This window comes from Protopterus annectens, chromosome 10.part0 (genome assembly GCF_019279795.1).
Source record: "Protopterus annectens isolate FY-2018-M chromosome 10.part0, PAN1.0, whole genome shotgun sequence".
Classification (NCBI taxonomy): Eukaryota; Metazoa; Chordata; order Ceratodontiformes; family Protopteridae; genus Protopterus; species Protopterus annectens.
In genome coordinates, this window is record NC_056744.1 from 187,698,644 (window position 1) to 187,723,242 (window position 24,599).

The window sequence follows — 24,599 nt, forward strand, 5'->3', positions numbered from 1 at the left end:
TGTTGCAGAAACTAGACGTCCATAGACAACTCAGATTTTATTTGGATAGAACAAAAGATCACAGGAAATCTGATCAACTATTTGTAGCTTTTGCTGACAGCAGAAAGGGTCTTGCAGTTACAAAACGAACTCTTTCTAAATGGCTAACTGACTGTATCACATATGTTTATGAAGCCTCTGACCAAACTTTATCTGCAAAACCCAGAGGACATTCTACCAGGTCAGTGTCTACATCTTTGGCTCACGCAGCTCGCTTACCTTTAGACACAATTTGTGCGGCTGCTACTTGGGCTAAACCACATACATTTATCTCTCATTACAAAGTGGACAGGGTTTCTAGGGATAGGGCAACCTTTGGTTCCACTGTGCTCAAGAACGTTCTCCCTTGAGTTCCTCAGGATCATGGAGCTAGGGACACTACCCATGTGTAAGAACAAAGGCGAGATTGAACACTCTCACATAAAGAAGTTATGTCCTTACCATAACGTTCCATGTGGAGTGTTCATCTCGCTTGGTTATTACACTCCCACCCTTCCCACCCTTAAGAAGAGCGTTCGATTTGGTGCCTGGTCTGGAGTATTCTCCTTCTGCTGTTGCAGTAGTACTGTTACTATCATACTCAGGGTATGTTTGTATATATGTATATTATGTATATAGTGGCATGTGTGCGTGCGTATGTCTGGTTTGCTTGCAAACTAGATCTGAGGTAAAGGCAGAGGGGGATTGTGGGTATTAGATGTCCTCGAGCTTCTTCTCGATGCAGAGCTTGCAGTCGGCCGGCACGGAGCCGAGGATCGGCTCCGAACCCATGTGTAATAACCAAGGCGAGATGAACACTCCACATGGAACGTTATGGTAAGGACATAACTTCTTTTTTTATGCCAGTGAAGGAAATAAAGAGGGAAGACTGTTCTTAGAATCATCTATATGTCCATAAGAAACTGTAATTCAATTTTCATTCATCTGAAGGAAAATAAAGAGTAAAGAGTGTTCTGTGTATAACTGAAATATAATAAACAATGTCAAAACTACATTAATAGAAAAAAATGGCCAGTTTGTTTTTTCATGCAGGACATGCAAGTTTATCCAACTGCCAAATTCTGAATCACTGAATCCAAGTTCATCAATACAAACTGCTTGAATTGGCACTTAATTGAATTTGGCAGTTGCCCATAAAATTATGTTGTTTTTGGAGAGGGGGCTGTAACCCCTATGTAGGGGCTGTGCTCCTTAATCCCTTACAGCTTGCTTATTGAATCTCTGATGTCTTACAGCCTCAGAGAATAGAGTAAATCATTTCGCCTTCTATATAAAAACAAGTCACACTTGTGTGTATCAGCCAAATTCAATAAGGCACAAGTTCAAGCAGTTTCTTTCAACAAATTATGATTCCTGATTTGCAGTCTGCCTTGTTCATAAGGCATGCAGAGATTATTTGTTACAAAACACACAGTGTAGCAGTGTATTGGGTAGCTTGTTGTACTTGCTTTTTATTTTAATGAGTTTTTATAAAACCATATCAATAGCCATCAAAGATCATAACACTAGGGCACCTGCTGCCCATTGAGGTGTACTTGCTCAAGTCATACATGAGACTACTGCCTTAACAATAATTTATACTATCACAATATGCTAAATATTGAATACACAGTCCAGAATGAAAGCTTGGTTTGGAAGGGTAGTCCTGTAAGTTGCTTACTTTAGACTGTCTAGTGCATTTATTCATTGGCAGAAATAGAAATAGATAAGATATTAATTGAGATTATATCCAAATGTTATACTGCTGCAGAATTCATCTTTGAAGAAGGATAGTGCAGTAGTGTGAGGTACCTGCTGTAATAGTTGATGCATGTGTGTGTTTGGATGGCTCTTAAAGCAGTACAAATGCTGTCCACTGGTCTTTTATAGTGATAATTATTTTTGCCCATGAAGAGTATGTATATAGTTATTGAAAACTTTTGCAATTGTTGAGTTTAATTTTCAGTTTCCCACAATAGGAGAAATAAAGATGTCTTACAGTAGTGCTTGTTTTATAAAGGGTTGTATTAGGAGAACTGAAGATATCTTATGGAAGTACTTGCTTCATATAGGAAAGCATACACCCAGCACCATTACCATTGGTTCAGTAGTAGGAGAAGGATGCTGCCTTGTGTCATGTGGATTCATGCCTTGCTAGAGGAAAAATGACCAATCACCAATCGACATGAAGTTCATATGTTAAATTACTTCAAAAAAATCTATTGATCTACTGCTTTGTAAAGCACACCTATACTTTGTAAGATATGGACAAAAGGTTATCAGAGTTAACAGTCATACTAAGAGTACAAGATATAGTCCTTGTTTCTGTGCGTTTAATATTTTGCTTGAAATCAGATCCATTTTATAGCAGTTATGGAGCTGTTCTTTTGTTTTGTTTTTTAAAGCCAACTAAATTCATGGTGGGCACAGAACAAGGGTCAGTGGTTTCATGTAACAGAAAAGCCAAAACACCTGCAGAGAAGATTGTCTGTACATATAGTGGGCACCATGGCCCCATCTATGCTCTGCAGCGAAACCCCTTCTTCCCAAAAAATTTCTTGACAGTGGGAGACTGGACAGCAAGGATATGGTCTGAAGATATCAAGGAATCTTCCATTATGTGGACCAAGTAAGTAGAAGGCTTTTACAAAGTCAAATGAAGGATGAGTTTTGTTGTTGCTTTGCAAAGCCTGTAGTTTGTAAAGCATTCCTTATTCATTATAGTTGACTAAAAATATATTACCTTGTTAATTTTAGATATGCCACTATAATCTCATTTAATTTCAGTCATGCTGACTTTCAGTAAGGATGTTGACATTTCTGACTTTATTCTATGTTTAATTTAGTAACTATTTGTTAATCTGGCTAATGAACAGAGTAAGAATCGACCTATTTTAGTCAATGCCCAGGCAAATGCAAAAAAAAAAAAAAAACTGTAGTTGTGAATTAATGCATCGATAGTAACATAAAAATAGATCAGATGTGTATGAGAGTATTACTTTGGATCAAAAAGGCATGGTGCAGAAACTGTTCCTAAAAGTGTTGATCTGATGTTGTCAGTTTTCATTAATTCCTCAACTAGTGTTCAGATCCTACCAGGCCATTATACTAGCTTGTGGCCTCCAACAAACTCTTGAGCTCCTTCCCTACTCATAATTTACCACCCCTAACATCTCTCAGAGCCACCTTAGTGTATATACATGGTTGCCTTCAGCTCTCAAATTTGCAGTGGCTCTTTATATACAACTATTTCTTTAATCTTTAGTTTTAATTTTAAGTTGTTTTACTGTCGTTTTCCATAAACTTCTGAGTGTAAGCTTTCCTACCATCATTCGTAGGCCTAACTTTCCTTCCCTTCACCCTTTTACACTTAGTGTATTCTTCTTTCATTACCATAGTTGGTATTTTGTCTCTCTCTACAAGATCATTTTAGTTTTTTAATACCATTGTTGGTATTTACTTTCCTCTTTTTTCTGGTTAAAACAAAAAAAGTTTACTTTAGTTCTGCTCTTGTTACGATAATTTATTTTTCTTTAAAAATGTCTAATAAAGGTCCAGCAGGATTTAAAAAATGTGATCAGTGGGCACAAATTGCCTTATTCCGATGCCCACAATTTTTGTGCGTATTGCTTGGGTCTGGATCCAGATGGATGCAGAGCTGCAGTATCTATCATGGGTTCAACCCCCGAACACTAGCTGACAGGAAGAATAATTTGATTTTAAAAGCTTGCTGCCAGCTTCCTTTTCCAAAGCCATCACTGGAGTTCAATTCCCCAAACACAAATCTAGAGGCCCTACCAAAAGGTCTAAGTCTTCTGAGTCTCCAGCCTCTACTTCCTCAGAACCTAGAAAGAAGAAAGAGAAACTGGATCCAAAATTACTTACGAACTGACCCTCATCAGATCCGATCAAGACACTTTTGGATCCTACACCCTCAGATCCAAAATCTTTACCAAGGACAGCTTATTCTGCAAGCCTGAATCCAGTCCAATCCAGACATCCCTTTCCCTTTTTAGAGAGACTCTCCAAATAGCCATTCATAGTATCTTCCTGTTCCTCCAACAGTCTCATGGAAGCAGATTTGAAGAGGATGATGAGGCAATTCTTGATGGAGCAAATTCAGATGGCAGTTCTCACAGTTCCTACTCCTTCGGGTCAGAAAGTCCGATAATCTACTACTCCAGCCATTACAGTTCCTTTTCTAATCCAACATGTTATTTTAGAGTCTTTGAATCCAAACAATTCGGGTCCATCTGGTTAGGATCCAAAGAGGGCACCATTTTCAGATCCGAATACTGCTCTGAGTACACCAGTTCTGACATCCTCAGAACAGGATGACTTTCGTAGCTGAAGCAGCCCTGTCAGATCTGGGAGGATGGAGTCAACTCTGAGGTTTACAGAGCCATCTCTTCTCTCAGAACTTCAGCACTGGACAGCTCAGCTCTGACTTCCACCTCGGTTGGATTGTTCTTGGGGTGGAGGGAGGTGACAACCCAGAAACTCACTTTCTATGCTCTGTTGTCTTCCTTCTCCCTGGAACAATCTGCCTTTGAGGTTGTAAAGAGAGGGTTCTCTGCTTCAGCAGGTCAGATGAGTCCTTCCCCTTCATATCTACCCTCTCCCTCTCAGATGACTTTGCACCGTGATCCTCAACATTCTGCCCCACTGGGACAGCCAACTCAAAGCTTCCAGACTACCCAGCAGGGTATCCTAATCTCTTCTGATACTTCACTAGATCACCCCACTGAGGAAATCTCTAGGAAGAGAAAGTGCAAAAGGAGGCACCTGGAGACTCCTCAGAAGTCAGTCACTGAGGATACTGATTTCGGTGAAGTAGAGGAGACCCCAAAATCACCACCCAATGACGTCTCATTTTGGAGACATTCTTGGGATCATTAAACAGAATGGTGGTGGGTCTTCCCAAGACCCTTCTCTGGAAGAACCAGTATTTCTGAAAGCCTTTGGGACTAGCCCATCTACCTCCAGGGTTACTCCGCCCGCTGATGAGATCATTGATTTGATCTCTAAGCAAGCATGGAAGGAACATGATACGGTTGAGCTAGTCCCCAAGAGACCACACTGGATTCTGGCTCAACTAGTAGGCAGGAAATTTTAGGGTAAAGGGGTGCCAGTCAATGCCATGGTGATGGAGGCAGCTACAAAAAAAAGAGACTCACAGAACAAAGTTCCACTGTCCATCCTCCTGATAGAGATTCTAGGGAAATCTACTCAGATTTGGGAAGTGTGTGTATGCTTCAGCAAATTTTACACACCGATCGATGAACTAGTTGGCACATTTTACAAGGCTTCAAAGAGCTTTGATTAAAGAGCTATCAAAATCTCTTTCTGAAAGTGAAACTGCTGAGGTTCAGTCTTCTCTCATTTGGCTACCCTACAAGCTATATTTAATTTTTCCATGATGCTTATCTCACACACTGCAGAAGGCACCTCAGGGGCTGCGGGTAAGGGTATTTCCATCAGGAGGCATGCCTGGATGCACTTGTGTGATTTTGCAGAGCCCTTCAAGTCCTCATTTATCAATGTTCCCTTTGACGGTACTTTTCTATTTGGCCCCACAGTAAAAGACACACTCTCCAGGTGTGAGAAAGACAGGAAGACCCTATCTGCAGTGGATGTGCATTTTTCGGCCTCTCAAAGGACCTTTTCCAGGAATCAGTGGGGAGGCTGAAACATGTGGTTTAGAAAATCTCAAGGTCTTTTCCAGGACACATGTGGAGGTAGTTCCCCCAGAGACAGTGTGGGGATCAATAATGGAAAGCAAAACCCCCCGTGGCAGAGGAGGCCTGCAAAACTGAGAGTCTAGAGATTCCTTTTCTGACAGACCCTTTCAAAACTCATGAATGGAGGACCGATTGCCTACCTCTGGAGGCAGTTGCTGGTCACTTATCTCTGCACCAGAGAGCCTGGCTAGATATAACAAAAGACAGTTTGGTGCAGAGAATTATTTCCAGAGGTTATATAATTCCATTTTTCTTGCCTCCTCCATTGTCAAGAAAATCCCCTGATATGCCACCTGGTCAGAGGAAAGCACCAGCACTAGAAATCCAAAAGCTGCTAGAAAAAAGGTCATCCAAGAGGACGCACCAGACCAAATATAATCTGGAACTTACTCAAGATTCTTTTTAGTGCCAAAGAGAACAGGGGACTGGAGACTAATTTTGGTTCTCAGTGTATTGAACAAGTCGGTTCAACACACACAAAGTTCCAGATGGTCACAGGTCAGTCCATTCTTCCCTTTATGGGCAAGGATGACTGGATGTACTCGATAGATCTTCAGGAAGTGTACTATCACATAACGATGAGCAGATGATCCAGAAGGTATTTATGCTTCCAGCTGGGAACCAGTCACCATCATTTCAGAGCACTGCCCTTTGGCATCACCACAGCTCCCAAGGTGTTCAACAAGTACACATCAGTGGTAGCAGCTCACTTGGGACTGCAAGGATTCCAGATTTTTCCATATTGGGATGACTGGCTCATTACCGCCTCGACTAGGCATCAACTGATAGAAGCACAAGAAGCTCAAAATAACAATAAGTCTCATTTACAACCAACCCAGACATTAGAATTCAGAGGAACAGCATTCAACACAGTACCTATGGTAGCTTCTCTTCCACTATCAAGAGTGCAAACATTAAGGATACAGGTCAAGAAAATAACTTGCAGTACCAGAATTTCAGCCCTATTGATTCAGCAAGCCCTGGGATCAATGTCAGCAGCAATAGTTTTAGTCCCCTTAGCAAGAATCCACATTCAAATTCTACAATGGATGCTAGCAACACAGTGGTCAGTGCTTTTTCAACCCATGTCACTGAAGATAAGAATAACTCAGGTATGCAAATAATACCTTTCCTGGTAGATGCAGTCACAACAGGTGTTAAAAGGTCATGCTTTCATCCTCCCTCAGCCCAAGGCCATAGTGACAACAGACATTTCCCAGATTGGGGGGGGGGGGGGTATTTCCTGGGGAATATAGTCCAAGACACTTGGTCCCCCAAAGAGGCCAACTTGCATAACAGTGTTCTGGAGATGAGAGTGGTGCTTTTGGTGTTGCAGGCATTCCAAGACTCTTCCTCTCAGGATAATTGCAATCCTGACGGACATGTCAGTAGTTTGGTACATCAACAAACAAGGGGGAAACGGATCTTATCCCCTGTGTTGAGAAGCCTCAGAGTGTGGCAATGGGTGATATCTTCCAACTGCTTTCTAATAGCAAAGAATATTCTAGGCATGTCCAACATGATAGCAGACAAACTGAGCAGGTGCCTCTTGCTGTCTCACAAGTGGTCTCTCAACAACAAGCTGACAGAAATTATTCTCGGTCTGTGGGGCCAGCCTTGCTGCAATCTTTTTGCATCTTACCTAAACAACAAGTGCAGCAGTTTCTTTGCCCTGATCCCCCCACCAGGGGAATCACTGAGGGATGTTCTTCTCCATGACTGGCCCCCCATGTCTTTTGTATGATTATCCTCCGAACTCCTAATTCTCAAATTTATTCAGAAAGCAGCCCTGTTGAAGAGCAAAAGTCATCCTCACTGGACCTTACTGGCCTCGACAGATTTGGTTTCCCTTCCTTTGGTCTCATTTACTATATCCACCTTGGATTCTTGATCCAGTTCCAGGTCTCCTATTTCACCTAGCAGGCATGATTCACCCAGATATATCAAATCTCAAACTAGCAGCTTGGTTTCTCCAATTCCTTTAATAGCCAGGCAATCAATGCTCTCTTCCCCTGTCCATTCCATGCTTTTATCTTCCCATAAAACTTCTACTAGGAAACTTTACAGGAGGAAATGGAAAAGGTTCGTTTATTGGGCAGATCAAAATCAGATAGACCCCCTTCTCAGCTTCCATTCAGTCTGTTCTAGAATTTTTAGTGAGTTTATTTAATGAAGATGCTAGTTCATCAACTATTAAAGTTCAACTTGCAGCAATCTCCAATTTTCATGCGGGTTTCCAAAATTCTTCACTGGTCTCCTCTAAACTGCGCAAGGCTTTTTTGAATGGTACTCTTCTGCTAAGATCCCCTTATAAAGATCCCATGCCGCCATGGGATTTGAATTTGGTACTTCAAGCCTTAATTCATTCTCCCTTTGAACCTGCATCTAAATGTGATCTAAAATTGTTGACCTGGAAAACTATCTTTTTAGTTGCAATTACATCTGATAGAAGAATTTCAGAAATTCAAGCATTGTCTTCTAAGCCTCCTCTTTAATTTTTCATAAGGATAAGGTAATGTTAGGTACCAATCCGTCCCTCCTTCCTAAGGTGGTGTCAGAATTCAACATCAACCAAGCCATTAATTTGCCAGTATTCTTTTCCAAAATTTACAAATAAAGGGGAATATATGCTGCACTTATTTGACATTCACAGACAATTACATTTATGTCTACACAGAATAAAAGTGTTTAGAAAGACAGATCAACTATTTTTTCTTTTGCACTTAATAAATTGGGTGAATCAGTTACAAAGGTAACTCTATCTAGATGGTTGGCAGATTGCATTTCACTTATTTATAATAAGTTGAAACTTCCCTTACCAAAGCCCTTAAAGGCTCACTTAACTAAGTCTATGGCAACTTCTGCTGTTTTCTGGTTTAGAGCTGTTATGGATGGTATATGTGCGGCTGCAACTTGGTGAAATCTTCACACTTTTATCACTCATTACAAATTAGATCTGGTCTTCAGGAGAAGAGCAGCCTTTGGCTCAACTGTACTCAGGAATAGCCTTCCTTAGAGTCCACCCAGGATTTTGGGTAGCTGGGGGCTCTGTCCCATTAGTTGAGGAATGATTGAAAATTGACAACATCAGATAAAAAAAAGTTATGTACTCACCATAACATTCCATCCGTGTTGTCCATTTTCACTCTTCCTCAACTCCCCACCCACCAACCATTTTTCATGACTGAGTTCTGGAGGAATGAGACACTTTCCTGGACACCTCTCACCTTTGTGTTGAACTCCAGATCTGAAGTAGTTGTCTTCATTTGTCTTCAACCTGTGGGTTCCCGGATCCATCTTGGGTCCAGTTCGGCCGCTTATCCAGCATCTGATCCAAGCTCAAAGTTCCTCCCCTTACCCATAATGCTCCTGTCTCCTTCCTCCCTTCAGACTGAGAGTGTGCTGGGCCTTAGGTTGGGATAATTTCCAAAGCTCCCAAACCCAGCTTCAGAAAATGTACAGATGTGGCTATAAGCTCTCCCTAGCCGATGGCCACACTCTGTGTGTAGTTTGTCTTGGGGCAGCCCATCTTCAAACCTTCTGTTCCATCTGTGCCAGGTTTAATCCCCGGGCACTCATGGACAGGAGAAACCAGCTTATTCTTAAGGGCCTTCTTCCCTCTTCATCCTCCGGGACTCAATACCCTGCCACCCCAGCTTCTGCCCCTGCCTCCTACCCAGCCTCTGGGACTCAAACTCCCACTAAGAGGACCAGGGATAGAGACAAATCTTCCAAGAGGGATAGGCCAAAGAAGCAATCCCCAGATTGCATGGCTTCAGCTGGCCCACCATCTAAAGTTAGGTCAGCTCCGAGGCCAGAGTCTCCCTGGCTCCATTCCTCTTGGTTCTCTCCAGAGCCGGAGGAGCTGCGAGACCCAGTCACTGACTCAGGCTTCTCCTCACCACACCTTCAGGCCAGTGCCTGTCACCTCTTCCTTCCATTCCACCCATAGCCTTAGCAGTGCGGAGATGGATAGGATGATGCAGAAGATCATCTGCACCCAGATACAGATGGGAGTTTTGCCTGCCTCCTCTCCCTCCGGAGAGGGGATCATGCAGCCCTTTTTCACCCCTATTACTCCTTCTTTGATCTGACCTCTGGTTTCGGAGCCCTTGGATCTGAGGACACTCGGCATTGAGGGGCCGGCGCCGATGGTACCTTGTACTTCAATGCTGGCCTTGACCTTGAGCAGGTCGTATCTGACTAACTCAGATCTGACAGGCTCTCGGAGCCGTAGCCTTGGCATCGGATCCGAGGGTGTGGTGATGGCTCCGAGTGTGGTGAAGCGGAGCCTTCCCCTTGGTATATCAGTGCCTGGAGGTTTGGCTCTAACTCCCCCCTTGGGCCAGAGGGTGACTGCTTCTCCTATTGTCCTTTCTCAGGATGTCCATTCCCCTTCGGCTTTTGACATGGTGGAGAGGGTACTCCTGATTTCTTCGAGACCCTTGACTATCTCATCTTTGGATTCTGTCCCGGCTCCCTCTGTTTCTGCCTCGGATCCGGCCATTCTGTTATCTCAGGGACAGCCTGCCACCTCTTTGCCTCAGGACACTCCCTCTTGGTAACAGCAAGACATTGGCAAGTCCTCCTCAGAGATCCCCACTGAGGAGGTCCTTTGCAAACATACATGCAAAAGGAGGCACGTAGATGCCCCACCAGAGTCTCTCACCGAAGACACCAATTTGGAGGAAAGGGAATGTTCCCCCACCGAGGATGTTTCCTTCAGATACATTCTGGAACTCCTTCACCAGCGAGGGGGGTGATCTACCCAAAAACCTACCTCGGACGAATCAGTGTTCCTCGAGTCATTTGCCACAGGACCCTCTACTTCCTGGGTGTCCCCTCCCACAGATCCCTTAGTGGATCTCATTACATCTCAGATGTGGAAGGAACCGGCCAGAGTGGAGCCCATTCCCAAACATCCAGACAAGGTTTTGAGCCCCCCCTTCAGACAGATCTTACTGCCGTAAGGGATCCCCGGTTGATGCCATGGTGGCAGCTGCCACTAGGAAGGAGCTCGCTCAGGAGAGCTCTACAGTCCACCCTCCTGACCGAGAGTCAAGAACAATGGACCATTACAGGAAGCGGGTATACACTTCAGTGACCTTCTCTGTACAGACCCTGAATTACATGGCACATGTGAATCAGCTGCAGTGAGACCTGGTGAAGGAGAATGCTTAGTCGATCCCTGGGTCCATGTCGATGGAGGACAAATAGGTGTTTTCTGCTCGTATGGCCACCCTACATTCAGTTGCAAATACCTCTACGTATTCTCTCCCACACAACTGAGGGAGCCACTAGAGCCACTGGTACAGGCATTGCCATCAGGTGACACTCCTGGCTCCGGCTCTGTCAGTTTTCAAAACACTTTAAGATTCATTTACCAATGCCCCGTACAATGGTTCCTCCCTTTTGGGAAGTCAGTACGTGACACATTAGTTCAGATTGAGAAGGACAAGAAGACTCTGTCTGCCATCGGGATCCACTTTTCGGCCCCTCAATGATCCTTCTTTAGGAATCAGTGAGGGACCAAGAAGATGTGGTTCCGGAAATCTCAGAGTTTTCCCCGGGACACTCAGGACTCACCTTCCCTCAGGGGCAGAGGGGGATTTGATAGATGTCGTCCTAGAGGCAGGGGGGTCCGAGAAATTATGAGTCTTGAGAACATTTCTCAGACAGACCCACCCAGCAACCCTGAAGGGCTGCCTGGCTGTTCATCTCTGGAGGCAGCCAGGGGGCCGTCCCTCACTACAATTAACAGAGTGGGAGTCCATCACAAAATATCGTTGGCTGCTGCAAATTATATCCAGAGGCTATTCAGTCCCCTTTCTAGAGTCACCTCCACCTCCCAAACACCTCCTAGATGTCCCACCCATGCACAGGGAGGATGCAGCACTGGAAATCGCAAAGCTGCTAGAAAAATGAGTCATCCAACCCATCCCCCCCCCCAGACCACTCTGGATCAGGCATTTATTCCAGGTTCTTTTTGGTGCCAAAGAAAATGGAGGACCTAAAACCCATTTTGGATCTTTCCACCTTGAACATGTCAGTGGCCAAGATGAAGTTTGGGATGGTCACCCTTCAGTCTATCCTTCCCTTCCTGCAGGAGAATGATTGGATGTGCTTGAGTGACCTCCAGGATGCATACTATCACATCAAAATGAACAGGCATTCTTGGAGGTTTCTCCACTTCTGGCTAGGAGCCAATCATTACCAGTTCAGAGCACTCCCCTTTGGTCGCCACAGCTCCCAGAGTATTTACCAAAGTGATGTCAGTAGTAGCTGCACACCTGAGACTCCAAAGCGTACAGGTATTCCCCTTCCTGGGTGATTGGTTCCTCGCTGCCCCTTCCAGGCATAAACTTTGTCAAGTAAGGGATTCCTTTCTTCTCCTAGCCCAGAGGTTAGGCATTATCATCAATCTCACCAAATCATCTCTGGACTCAGTCCAAATGTTAGACTTCATTGGGACGTGTTTAGACACAATTCAAACCAAAGTTGTTTTTTTTTACTCCAGACAGGATACGCACTCTGAAGCTACATATTCTTTGCATTCTTCAAACTCAGTTCCCGACAGTGGAGATAGTATTAAGGGTGCTGGGTTCCATGGCAGCCACAAACAATCTCTTACCCTTAGCGCACTTTCACATGCAGATTCTTCAGTGGACCCTTGCAGTACAATGGTCCTGGTTAGATCTTCCATTGACTCACCCTATCCGAATCCCTTGAGTGTGCAGGGACTCCCTTCTGTGGTGGATTCATTCCTCGGACCTTGCTCGGGGACATCCTTTTCTTCCACCTTTCCCCATGGCCACAGTGACTATGGATGTCTCCCAGCTGGGGTGGTGGGGCACTGCTTGGGAAGGACAGTTCAAGGTACATGGTCCCAGTACGAGACCAGATTGCATATCAACGTCCTAGAGATGAGGGCGGTGCTTCTAGTGTTGCAGGCTCTCCATGCCCATCTTCCCTCAGGAAGGATTTCTGTCCAGATGGACAATATGTCGGTGGTCTGGTACATCAACAAGCGGGGGGAACCAGATCTAATCCCTTATGTTGCAAGGCTATAAGTGTATGGGAGTGGGTGATCCCCACTGGCCATTTTCTGGTGGCAACGCACATCCCAGGGAGGTCCAGCATTCTAGTGGACTGGCTCAGCAGATCTATTCTGATGCCTTATGAGTGGTCTCTGAATCCTTCAGTAGTGGAATGGATCTTTCACAAGTGGGGTCAGCCTTGCTGTGACCTCTTTGCTTCTCTTTCCAATGTGAAATGCAGTGAATTCTTCACTCTGAACCCCTTCTGGGAGAAGCCCCCAGAGATGCTCTGATTCATGCTTGGCCCCCCAGTCTTCTGTATGTTTATCCTCCTCTTTCCTTAATACCAAAATTCCTTCAGAAAGCTTGCAGGCTAGGGAGCCTAGTAATCCTCATTGCCCCATTCTGGCTTCACCAAGTATGGTTTCCCACTCTGTGTCTCATCTGGTGGTTCCACCATGGACTTTGGATCTGGTTCCAGATCTCATCTCTCACCCCTCAGAGATTCCCCATCCAGACCTGGACAGTCTAAAACTCACTGCTTGGCTGCTCCAGTTCCCAGGATAGTCAGGACTCCCGGCTTTTCCTCTCTTGTCAAAAGAATCCTTTTGGTGGCCCATAAGTCTTCCACCAGAAAGGTATACTCCAGTAAATGGAGACATTTTTCGATTTGGGCTTCAGAGCGTGATTTTCAACAAGATGCTAGTTTTTCCACAGTCTAAGTTCAACTTGCTTCAATTTCTAATTATCATTTGGGGGATAATATGGCATGTTATGTTGTCCATCTCACCTTCCTTCTTTCTGGTTGGGTTCAGAGCCAATCTTGGCTCCAACTCGGCCACTTCTCTAAAGCTCAAAGAGTCCTTACTGGCTCGAGGCTAACCCCTTATCCCAGTATGCATCGCAGTAGCTACCCAGATCTCATTTGCCGCTTGCAGCGTTGAGATTGCCTTCTCCTGGCTCAGACTAAGTAGTTAATTTTTTCTGTAAAATTTTTGTTTGTTTAGGCTAATTTTCATTTCTAGTTAGAGTTTACCTGACTTATCATCTCCTATACTCATTACAGTTGTTGTTTGCTGTTGATAGGCCATCGTTTCCTTTCAGGCCTTTTTCTGTGTATTGTCGGCGGCCTGTTTTTTCTTCAGGGTTGTTGTCTTGTTCCCTTTTTCCCTCCTTGCTTCTTATGGAGAAGCTGTTTTAGTTAGAGGCTTTCTCCCTTTTGGAGCAGTAGCCGTTTAACTTGGAGGCCTCCCCCACCTTCTCTTTATTCCCTACTTCTTTCAAAAAAAAAATCTCTATACTATTATTGTGCTTTACTCTTTGTTTTGATGATGTCTAAAGAACCCACAAAGCAGTCAGGCTTTAAAAAATGTGACTCGTGTTGCCAAAAAATGTCCCTTATGGATGGGCACATGAGTTGTGTTTATTGTTTAGGCATGGTCCACCTACAGAACTCTTGCTCTGTTTGCCATGCCTTCAGTGCATGTGTTTTGCAGGAGAGGTGCAAAAAACTGTTTTTGAGAGGATTGTTAAAACCTCAGGTTGAAGTTGCATTGGATACTCAGCCGTCCAAAAAATCTGATGATAGACAAGCATCTTCGCCGGCTCCACCTTCGGTGCCGACAAAGGCGAAATCAAAATCTTTGGATCCTTCAGAGTGGATTGTTGGCTCCAAGGACTCCTTTTCTCTGGCAGCTCCATCTGTGGCTTCGGAGTCATCTCGGACTCAAAAGAGTTTGAGATCTCTTTCTTTGGACATGGTGGTGAGATCTGTGCCTCAGTCACCACTTTTACAGTCAGTAGCAGGTAGCCAGCAGTCCTTAGCCCACTCCTCTCAATCATCCAAGAGTTTATCGGATGATGATGTGGAGTTAGTGTTGAAGAGGCTACTCAAGACATGGGTATTTGCTCAATTGTTGTTGAGGCCAACCCAGAAGGAAGTGGTACTGTTGTTCGGTCCAGCCCCTGTCCTGGTTCCTCCTCTGACTGTGTCCAATTTGGAGCCAGAGTGCAAGGAAGTAGTAGTGGTGGAACCATCAGTTCTGATGACCCTTGTTCTGTCGATTCTGATATTCACTCCGAACTCCTTGACAGTCCACTCCTCGAAGAGTCTGGGCACCGAGACTCCCTCATCGGCTCCGAGGGGGGAAGTGGCATTGGACCCTTGTCTGACCTCGCTCTCCCACTTGGAGCTTCGGTGCAGGTGAGTTCTGCTCCCACATCTGCCTTGGAGCTGTCGCCTTCGGTGGGGAGGAGGTGTCCAGGCTCCTCAGAGCCACCCTCCATTCCGGATCGCAGTGCCTTCAAGGAGTTGAGGAGTGTGCTATCCACCAATACAGTCCCACCCTCGGCTCCATTGGCTCCATCCCCATCGATATCTGTGTCTGTGTCGGATCCTTCTCTCCATCCCTAGCATGGGGAACTGATGCTCCAGGATGCCCCACAGGGCAACGCCTCTTCTTCCGAGACCTCTCCTGAGCATGCTTCAGAGGAGGTTCCCAGGAAGAAAAACTGTAAGAGGAAACATGTGGACTCCCCTGAATCTGTCACCTTTGACATGGACTTGGATGACTCGGAAGGGTCTCCATAGTCCCCCTCTGAAGATGTCTCATTCTCAGACATTCTGAAGATCCTTAGGCAGAGGGGAAACTGGAAGTCCTTTGCCCCTTCTGAGGATGAATCTGTGTAACTGGACGCATTTGGTTCCCGACCTTCCACCTCCTGCTTGTCTCCGCCTTTCGACTCACTTTTGTCTGTAGTGAGTCGAAAGGCATGGAGTGCTCCAGAGACCATGAAGCCCATTCCAAGAAGGCCAAACAAATTCATGACTGCACCAGATGACAAGACCTTTCTCTCCACAGACATGCCACTTGATGCTATGGTGGTGGCAGCAGCCAACAAGAAGGAACTTGCAGAGACTTCCTCTTCTATCCATCCACCGAACAAGGAGTCTAGAGCCATGGATAGGTATGGGAAGTGTGTTTTCTCTTCAGCAGCCTTTACCCTTTGGTCGCTGAACTATTTGATGCATTTTACAAGGCTTCAGAGGGGTCTCTTTAAAGAGCTGGGAGATACCCTCCAGGATCCTTCAGCTGAAGGAGCAGCTTCCAAGTCGGCTAACCAGCTAGCAACCCTAACCTCCATTGTCAACTCCTCCATGCTCTTGATTTCTTACGCAGCAGATGGAGTGAGTAGGACTGCAGGCACAGGAGTGGCTCTTCGCAGACATTCCTGGATGCGCCTTTGTCAATTTACAGAGCCCTTCAAGTCCTCCTTTACGAATGCCCCCTTTGACAGCTCTGCCTTGTTCGGGCCACAAGTTTGAGAGACTCTTACCAGGAGTGAACGAGATGGCAAAACTCTCTCTGCCATAGGAGTCTGCTTTTCCACTCCATCCTGGCCTTATCCCAAAGGCCAAAAGAGTGGCAAAATGTGGTTCCATAAGTCCCAGGGAGCTTTGCCAGACACTCATGGAGATAATTCCCCCAGAGGCAGGGGGGGAAATAATAACGGGAGACGCCAACCTCGTGTCAGGGGGGTCCACAACAGGGCAATAGGGATACATTCTCTACCAGACCCTTTCAGAATCCCTGAAGGATTGCCTGGCTGCTCACCTCTGGAGGCAGTCTGAGGCAGAATTTCACTGTACCCAAGAGTCTGGCAAGATATAACAGATGATGAATGGGTACGGTGCATAATATCTAGGGGTTACAAAATTCCCTTCTCCCAAGCTCAGGCAGTCCAGGAGACATTTACGCTTCCGTCTGGGAGCCAGTCATTATCAGTTCAGAGCTCTGCCCTTTGGTCTCACCACAGCCCCCAGGGTGTTCACCAAATGCATGGCAGTAGTCATGGCTCACCTGAGATGTTTGGGATTCCAGGTGTTTCCTTATCTAGATGAGTGGCTCCTCACTGCCACCACTGAGCATCATCTCCTAAGGGCCAGGAACCACACTATTCACACTTGTGCATGCCTAGGAATCACAGTAAATTACGAAAAATCTGTGTTGTTGCCCTCTCAGTGTATTACTTTCATAGGCACTCAATTAAATACAAGAGACATGATAGCCAAGCTCCCACAAGAAAGAATGCTCGCCATTCGAGGTCAGGTTTCTTACCTTTTGTCAAAATCAAAGGTTCAGGCTCGATTTTTCCTGAAGGTCTTGGGTTTACTCTAGTTCCATTAGCCTGTTATCAGATGAGGATTCTGCAATGGCTCCTCTTCACTCATTGGTCATATCAGGACTTGCCAATGTCACACATGATCTTAATCATGGATGCTTGCAAGAAAGATCTACAGTGGTAGCTCCACTCTCCCCTAGTCTCTCTAGGCAGACCCTTTGTAGCCCCACACCCATTAGCAACAGTGACCACGGATACTTCCTAGATAGGGTGGGGGGCATTATCTGGTACAGACAGGAACTTGGCAACCTCACGAGTACCATTTGCACATCAACGTTGCAAGCACTTCACGACTCTTTCCCTTTGGGGTATATAGCAATTCAGATGGACAATATGTCAGTAGTTTGGTACATCAACAAAGAGCGTGGAACCAAATCTTACCCCTTATGTTGGGAGGACATTCGAGTATGGTAATGGGTGATCTCCTCTCAGCATTTTCTGGTTGCAATGCACATTCCAGGGAAGTCCAACGTGAAAGCGGACAAGCTCAGCGGGGCAATTCTCATGCCCCATGAGTGGTCTCCTGAAACAAGATGTGGTGGATATGATCTTCTGCAGATGGGGCCAGCCATGCTGTGATCTCTTTGCCTTTCACCTAAACATAAAATGCAGCAGCTATTTTGCTCTAGTTCCTCCTCTGGGACAGTCACCCAGAGATGCACTGGTCCACGATTGGCCCCCACAGAATTCTTTATGCTTTTTCCCCCTTTCCTTTAATTTCAAAAGTTTTTCAGAAAGCAAAGATGCTGATCTGCAAGCTGATCCTCATTGTTCCATACTGGCTTCATCAGATATGGTTCCCTTCCTTTTGCATTACCTGATGGAGCAACCTTGGATTCTGGACCCAGTTCCAGACCTCCTGACACATCAGTCAGGCGCTCTTCATCCTTCCATTCAAACTCTCAAGCTGACAGCTTGGTTTCTCCACTTCTGATCATATCTAGGCTCCCTGATATCTCACCTATGATTCAACATATTTTAGTCTCTTCTCATAAGCCAACTACTAGGAAGCTTTACGCTAGCAAATGGAAGAGATTTTCCTTCTGGGCTGAGCAAAATGACATTGATCCCTTTACAGCTCCAATTGCAAAAATCTTGGACTTCCTGGCAGAAACCTTCGAAAAAGGAGCAGCGGCTGCTGCGATTCATGTTCAAATGGCTGCTATTTCTAATTTTCATATGGGCCTTCTAGGTTCTAATGTTATGTCCCATAAGTTATGCATGGCCTTTTTGAAAGGTGCTACACTGTTAAGGCCTCCTACCCGAGAACCTCTCCATCCTTGGGATTTAAACTTAGTACTAGCTGCTCTGATCCTTCCTTCCTTTGAACCAGCTGCTTCTTGTCCTCTGAAGTTCTTATCATGGAAGACCATCTTCCTGATTGCGGTTACATCAGCTAGGCGGGTCTCCGAGTTACAGGCACTTTCCATCCACCCGCCTTATATGATCTTTCACAAGGATAAGAGTATGTCTTAGAACTAATTCTTCCTTTTTACCAAAGGTCTGCTCGGACTATAGCTTGAATCAATCAATTGAACTTCCTGTTTTCTTTCCAAATTATGGCAACAAGGCAGAGTACAGATTACATCAATTGGATGTCCACAGGCAATTACGATTTTATCTTCAAAGGACCAAGGACATTAGAAAATCAGATCAGCTGTTTGTATCTTTTTCTCAGAGCAAGCAAGACTCATCAGTTTCCAAAGTGACTCTTTCAAAATGGCTGCCCAATACTATTACTTATGTTTATGAGTCTCGGAATGTGTCATTCCCAGGTAAAGTGAGTGGACATTCCTCTAGGTCCTTGGCTACCTCCATAGCCTTTCAAGCTAAGCTTCCTTTAGATACTATTTGTGCGGCAGCAACATGGGCTACTCCCCATACCTTTATTACTCATTACAGAGTGGACATGGCCTCTCAGAACAGGGCATCCTTTGGTTCCATGGTTCTGAAGTCTCATTTCCAGTGAGCCACCCAGGATTTAGGTGCTAGGGATGCTGTCCCAACCAGAAGGAAGGAAGGCAAGATGGACAACATAACATAAAGAAGTTATGTCCTTACCATAAGGTCCCATGTTTGTTGTCCTTTATCTCACCTTCCTTCTTGCGTCCCTCCCTCCTTCCCCCATCCTGGATGATTGAGAGGAATTTCCCTTTTGGCTGATCTGGCTGAGTTTCCTTTGCTTTTCAGCCTTTGGTATTCTCCTTGTCACCATGCTTTTTCTATTGTCGCTACAAGGAGCCTTTATTGTTTAGTTACTTTTTATTGAGTAATTCATAATTTTTCCAATCTACTGGTTAGTTCTCACAAATGAGATCTAGGTAGCTACCGCTATGCATGCTGGGATAAGGGGTTAGCCTCGAGCCAGTAAGGAGTTTTTGAGCTTTAGAAGTGGCCGAGTCGGCAGAGATTGGCTTTGAACCCAACCAGAAAGAAGGAAAGCGAGATAAAGGACAACAAACATGTACGTTATGGTAAGGACATAACTTCTTTTTCCTTAGCATCTCAAAGCTTTGTAAGGCCTTCCTCAAAGGTACCTTTCTTCTTCAACCCCTGGTGAAGGACCCTACACCACAGTGGGATCTTACATTAGTACTTCAGGCCTTAGTTTTGCCCCCTTTGAACCTGCAGCTTCGGCGAATGTGCACTTTCTGTCCTGGAAGACTGCGTTTTTGGTTGCCATTACTTCTGCCAGAAGAGTTTCGGAAATTGTAGAGGTATTTAGCCGCTCTTAATAGTCATAGCCTTCAGTCCTTCCTCCTCAATACTTGTTCTTCACTAAACACCAAACAGAGGTGCAAAGTCTCCAGATGCTTTTATCTTTAGCTACATTGTGTGCAGCAAACAATGAGCAAAGGGGAATACAAATATAAAAGAGAATAAAATCTGCCATTGCAGACTAGAAAGCAGCATACAACTTCCACCTGTGGTGTATTCCTACACATAGTTTTTCTTGGAGAAACCTTCCAGTCCTTGAACAAGGGTTCCTGTATGTTTACCTTATTTCCTTGGCTGTCCTTGATAATTAGCTAGGTTTAGCAGAGTCCCTTGGATTCTCCCCTGCTCCTTTAAATTCCAGTTGAAGGTTTCCCTTTATATATATATATATATATATATATATATATATATATATATATATATATATATATATATATATATATATATACATACACACATACACATATAGTTTATATTTGGATATTAGAAGCTTATGTTTTTGTTTTTGCTTGCTCCCAATTTCAGTAAACCTGATTCAGAGTTCCTCTAAATGATAGTGCTAAGGTAGAAATACTCTTTCTTTTTTAAAGCTGAATGATATGTATGGTAAACTGGTGAAACTGCTACATTGCTGCAATATTATCTGGTAATAGTATATTCCAACTAGTTACACTGCTGCTACTGTATATTTTGTTTCTGTCAGTTAAACATACATTGTAAAGTGCAGAATGATATTTATGGTAAACTGGTGGAGCTGCTACATAGTTGCAGTATTGTCTGCTAATAGGATATTCTAACTAGTTATACTGACTGCTGCTGAATAAGTCTGGTTGCAGAGTCCGAATGTATTTCTCTTGATGACTTCTAATAGGCTATGTTCACTTGCTCTGCTTTCTGTACAATATTTATGATGGTTGTACTTATTTTGATGTCCTTATTTTATTGCTTTTAGTCTTACATTCTTTCCTTTTCTCTTCTGTGCAACTTTTAGAGCCACTGAGGACCTGATCGCTTTGCCCCCCCCCTCCCCCCCACTTGTGTGAGCAAGGAATCCTCTCACTACAGCTAAAAGCAAAGAAAACTCTAACCAGCAATCATCCAAAAATAGACTGCAGCCCCTGGTTTAACTCCAGGAACCTTGTTGTTGCCGTTTGTGTAGTGTAGGTGCCAGCTTTTGTAACTAATGTTATGCCTTGTTAAAATCTGTTACAGTCAGCTAGAGTGCATACCCCAGGGGCAATAGCTGCAAACCTTCTTCCTCTTAGCCCACCCCCATCCCTTTCATCCATTTCACTGTTGATAATTTGTTATATGTGAAGGTATTTAGCCCCTCACAGTAGTCATAGCCTTCAGTCCCTCCTCAATACTTGTTCTTCACTAAACACCAAACAGAGGTGCAAAGTCTCCAGCTGCTTTTATCTTTAGCTACATTGTGTGCAGCAAACAATGAGCAAAGGGGAATACAAATATAAAAGAGAATAAAATCTGCCATTGCAGACTAGAAAGCAGCATACAACTTCCACCTGTGGTGTATTCCTACACATAGTTTTTCTTGGAGAAACCTTCCAGTCCTTGAACAAGGGCGCCTGTATGTTTACCTTATTTCCTTGGCTGTCCTTGATAAATAGCTAGGTTTAGCAGAGTCCCTTGGATTCTCCCCTGCTACTTTAAATTCCAATTGAAGGTTTCCCTCCCTCCCCCCACCAACCAAGTGATTGCTCAGGTACAACACACCAAAGGTTTTAAACCCACTGGATGTCATATTTGCTCTAATTGTAGCTGGAAGCCCACCAGGTGTAGCATCTCAAGTAAGTGTCCCTGGACTAGCTGATAGTTTTTTTTAGCTAAGTTCTATCTGGAAGGTGTAGCCCCACTCCGCTCACTTTGCTTCCCTCCCACCCCCCCCCATATCATTACCTTTATACCTATCCATACAACCACACCCCCTCACTTCCTCCCTAATCCCCCACCCCTCTACTTCCTGTTCTCAGACTACCTCCCTTCTTTGCTCCTCCCCACACTTACCTACTATCCACTATCAAGACTACTATACCTTACTCTCATCCCTTCCTCTCATCCTCTGTTCTACATCCCTTAAAGTGACATGTCTCTTACAACTCAAACTATACGTTCACCTTCTCTACTCCTTATACTCTATCACCTCACCTCCTAACATTCACATTTACCTACTCCCCATTTCCATCCCTCAAACACTACTCTTAACTCAAGTACTACACCACAAACCTATCTACTAATTTGTCCCTCCAGCCTTCCCTCCACCACTCCCATTCCTAAAATAAAAATATCTCCCCCTCCCCTTTAAAACAAAAAACAAAGTCTACTTACTCAAATTAAAACCCCATTACAAACCTCTACTTCTATCTGGTGACATTCATCCTAACCCAGGCCCTACAAACATTACCCTGAACAATAACCCCCCCCCATATCTAAACCTGCCAACCCCTCCAACCCACAAAAACAAGTACAATTCTGCTCTATCAATGTCAGGAGCCTTGTAAATAAAGTTCAAGAACTCCATGCTTGGATAGCTAACTATACTCCTGACACAGTTACCCTAACTGAAACATGGTTAAAACCACACCATATGGACAGTGAAATCATCCCTCCTGGCTATAATATCCTTAGATTAGTTTGACCTAAAAGAAAAGGAGGAGGAGTCTCCATACTCTACTCCAATTGTCTCCCCCATATCAGTCCCACACTAGACTTACCCTCCTTCTCACCAGCTGAACTCCTACTGACCAACTTCAAACTTAGCAGTTTCAACACCATAACAGTCGCAGCGATCTATATTCCCCCTGGTGATAATATTAACATACTTGCGAACATCCTATCTCACCTCTCACATACCATCCACAATGAAATAATTATACTGGGAGATGTTAATATTGATTAGCTTACAATACAAGCTCCTGACACTACTTCCTGTATAAACCTACATGGGTTTGAGCAGCTAATCACAACCCCAACCTACATTAATAAATCTCACCTACCTAGCTCTCTTCTTGACTGGAGATTGGTCTCCCACCCTCAAAACTATCATAACTCTCAAAACCTTCCAAATGCCCTCAATGACCACTGCTTTATAACAGTTACAGACATACTCCCCACCTTACCAAACCTAACAAATGTATTACCACCTGCTCACTTTCTCATTTCTGTCCTAACTCCTTTATTCACCAACTTTCCAAAATTAACTGGTCTTACCTCACCACTCTTCCTTTAGATGAAGCTGTCCACTCCTTCAACACTACATTCCTGAACATTCTTAACTCCCTTGCTCCTCTTCGCACAATTAGAATCAAATCTAATACTGCTCCCTGGCTCACTAAATCTACCAGAACCCTCATGAAAGACCGGGATAGGATTTGGAAAATGTGGACTAAAACTAGGACCTCTTCTCTTCTTCAGAAATATAAAGAACTCAGAAATAAAATTAAAAAAATCATCCATTATGACAAAATAAACTTATATGCCAATCCTCCCTCTACTCTTAAATCAGACCCAGAGAAATTCTGGAGCTCTATTAAACAGACTCTTCATCCAGGAAACCCTTCCTCTCCTAACCCATGTCCCAATGCAACACCTGAAGACATAGCCAACAAATTTAACAATCATTTTATAAACTCAATAACCTCCATAATAAATTCTCCCCTCCCCAGAAACAACACTAGCACCCCCACAAACTCTATACCTCCTATACCCTCCTAATTCCTTCTCTCTAAAAGCAGTATCAACTAACTATGTAAAGTCATTACTCTCTAAACTTAAACCTTGCTCCCAATCTGTTGACAAGCTACCCTCTTACTTCCTGCAGATTGCCTCTGAACCTCTTGCCTATCCTGTATCCATCTTAATCAACCGATCCATTTCTGAATCCTGTGTCCCCACTGTGTGGAAGAATTTCTTTACTCTACCCATTCACAAAGGGGGCAACTCCTCAGACATATCCAACTTCAAACTGATTGCCATACTCTCTCCACTCTCAAAAATCCTAGAGAAATGCATTCACAAGCAGGTAATGCATTACCTTCACCAGGAAAACCTTCTTACACCCAGACAGCATGGTTTCCGTCCCAAGCATAGCACAACTATTGCACTCATATCATTTATCAACATAGTCTCCCTAGCTCGTGATAACAATAAACTTGTCTCATGCCTATTCCTTAATCTTTCTAAAGCCTTTGACACTGTCTTTCACCCACTCCTCCTAGATAAACTCACTAACTTACATTTCTCTCCCCCTACTATCTCCTGGTTCTCCAGCTATCTCTCAACCCACCAGCAATCAGTTAAATGGCTCTCTGCACTATCCTCCCCTCTCACTGTACAAATGGAAGTCCCCCAAGGGTCCATACTTGGACCACTACTCTAATATTTTCACCAACTTGCTCTACTCCTCTTGTCCCCAGTCATCTCTTGTGCAGTATGCTGATGACTCAACTGTTATAACCATTGCTGACAACCAAACTGACCTCCACTCAACTACCCAGGCATCCTTCTACACCATTGAGACTTGGCTTAGTGATAACAAACTAATACTTAATCCAAAAAAAAACTAAACTCCTACGCTTCCTCCCTAAAAACATCACCACACTCAAAAGTACATTTACCGTCTTATCCTGCAACAACACTATCATCTCAGCTGGATCTTGTACTAAATTGCTAGGTGTTACAATAGATGATCAGCTTAAGTTTGATCTCCATATTACTAACTCGGTAAAAATAACTCATCGGAAACTTGGACACCTTTTCCGTAGCAAGAAATACTTAACTAACCTTGCCTGAATAACTCTCTCCCAGGCTTTATTACCCCCCAACACTCCTGTACAGCTGCCACTTATTCACAAACCTAAATTCTACACTTATTTCCAAGCTTGAA

The 24,599-nt window shown here is 44.2% G+C and overlaps 1 protein-coding gene across 1 annotated transcript in view; it reads left to right on the forward strand.

Annotated features, from left to right (window-relative positions):
- Positions 1 to 24,599, forward strand: part of DNAI2 (dynein axonemal intermediate chain 2) — an 817,148-nt gene that overhangs the window by 702,034 nt on the left and 90,515 nt on the right. The window contains exon 9 of the mRNA XM_044086721.1: positions 2,424 to 2,647. Within this exon, the coding sequence (XP_043942656.1) occupies positions 2,424 to 2,647 (224 nt within the window). The remainder of the gene's footprint in view (positions 1 to 2,423; positions 2,648 to 24,599) is intronic.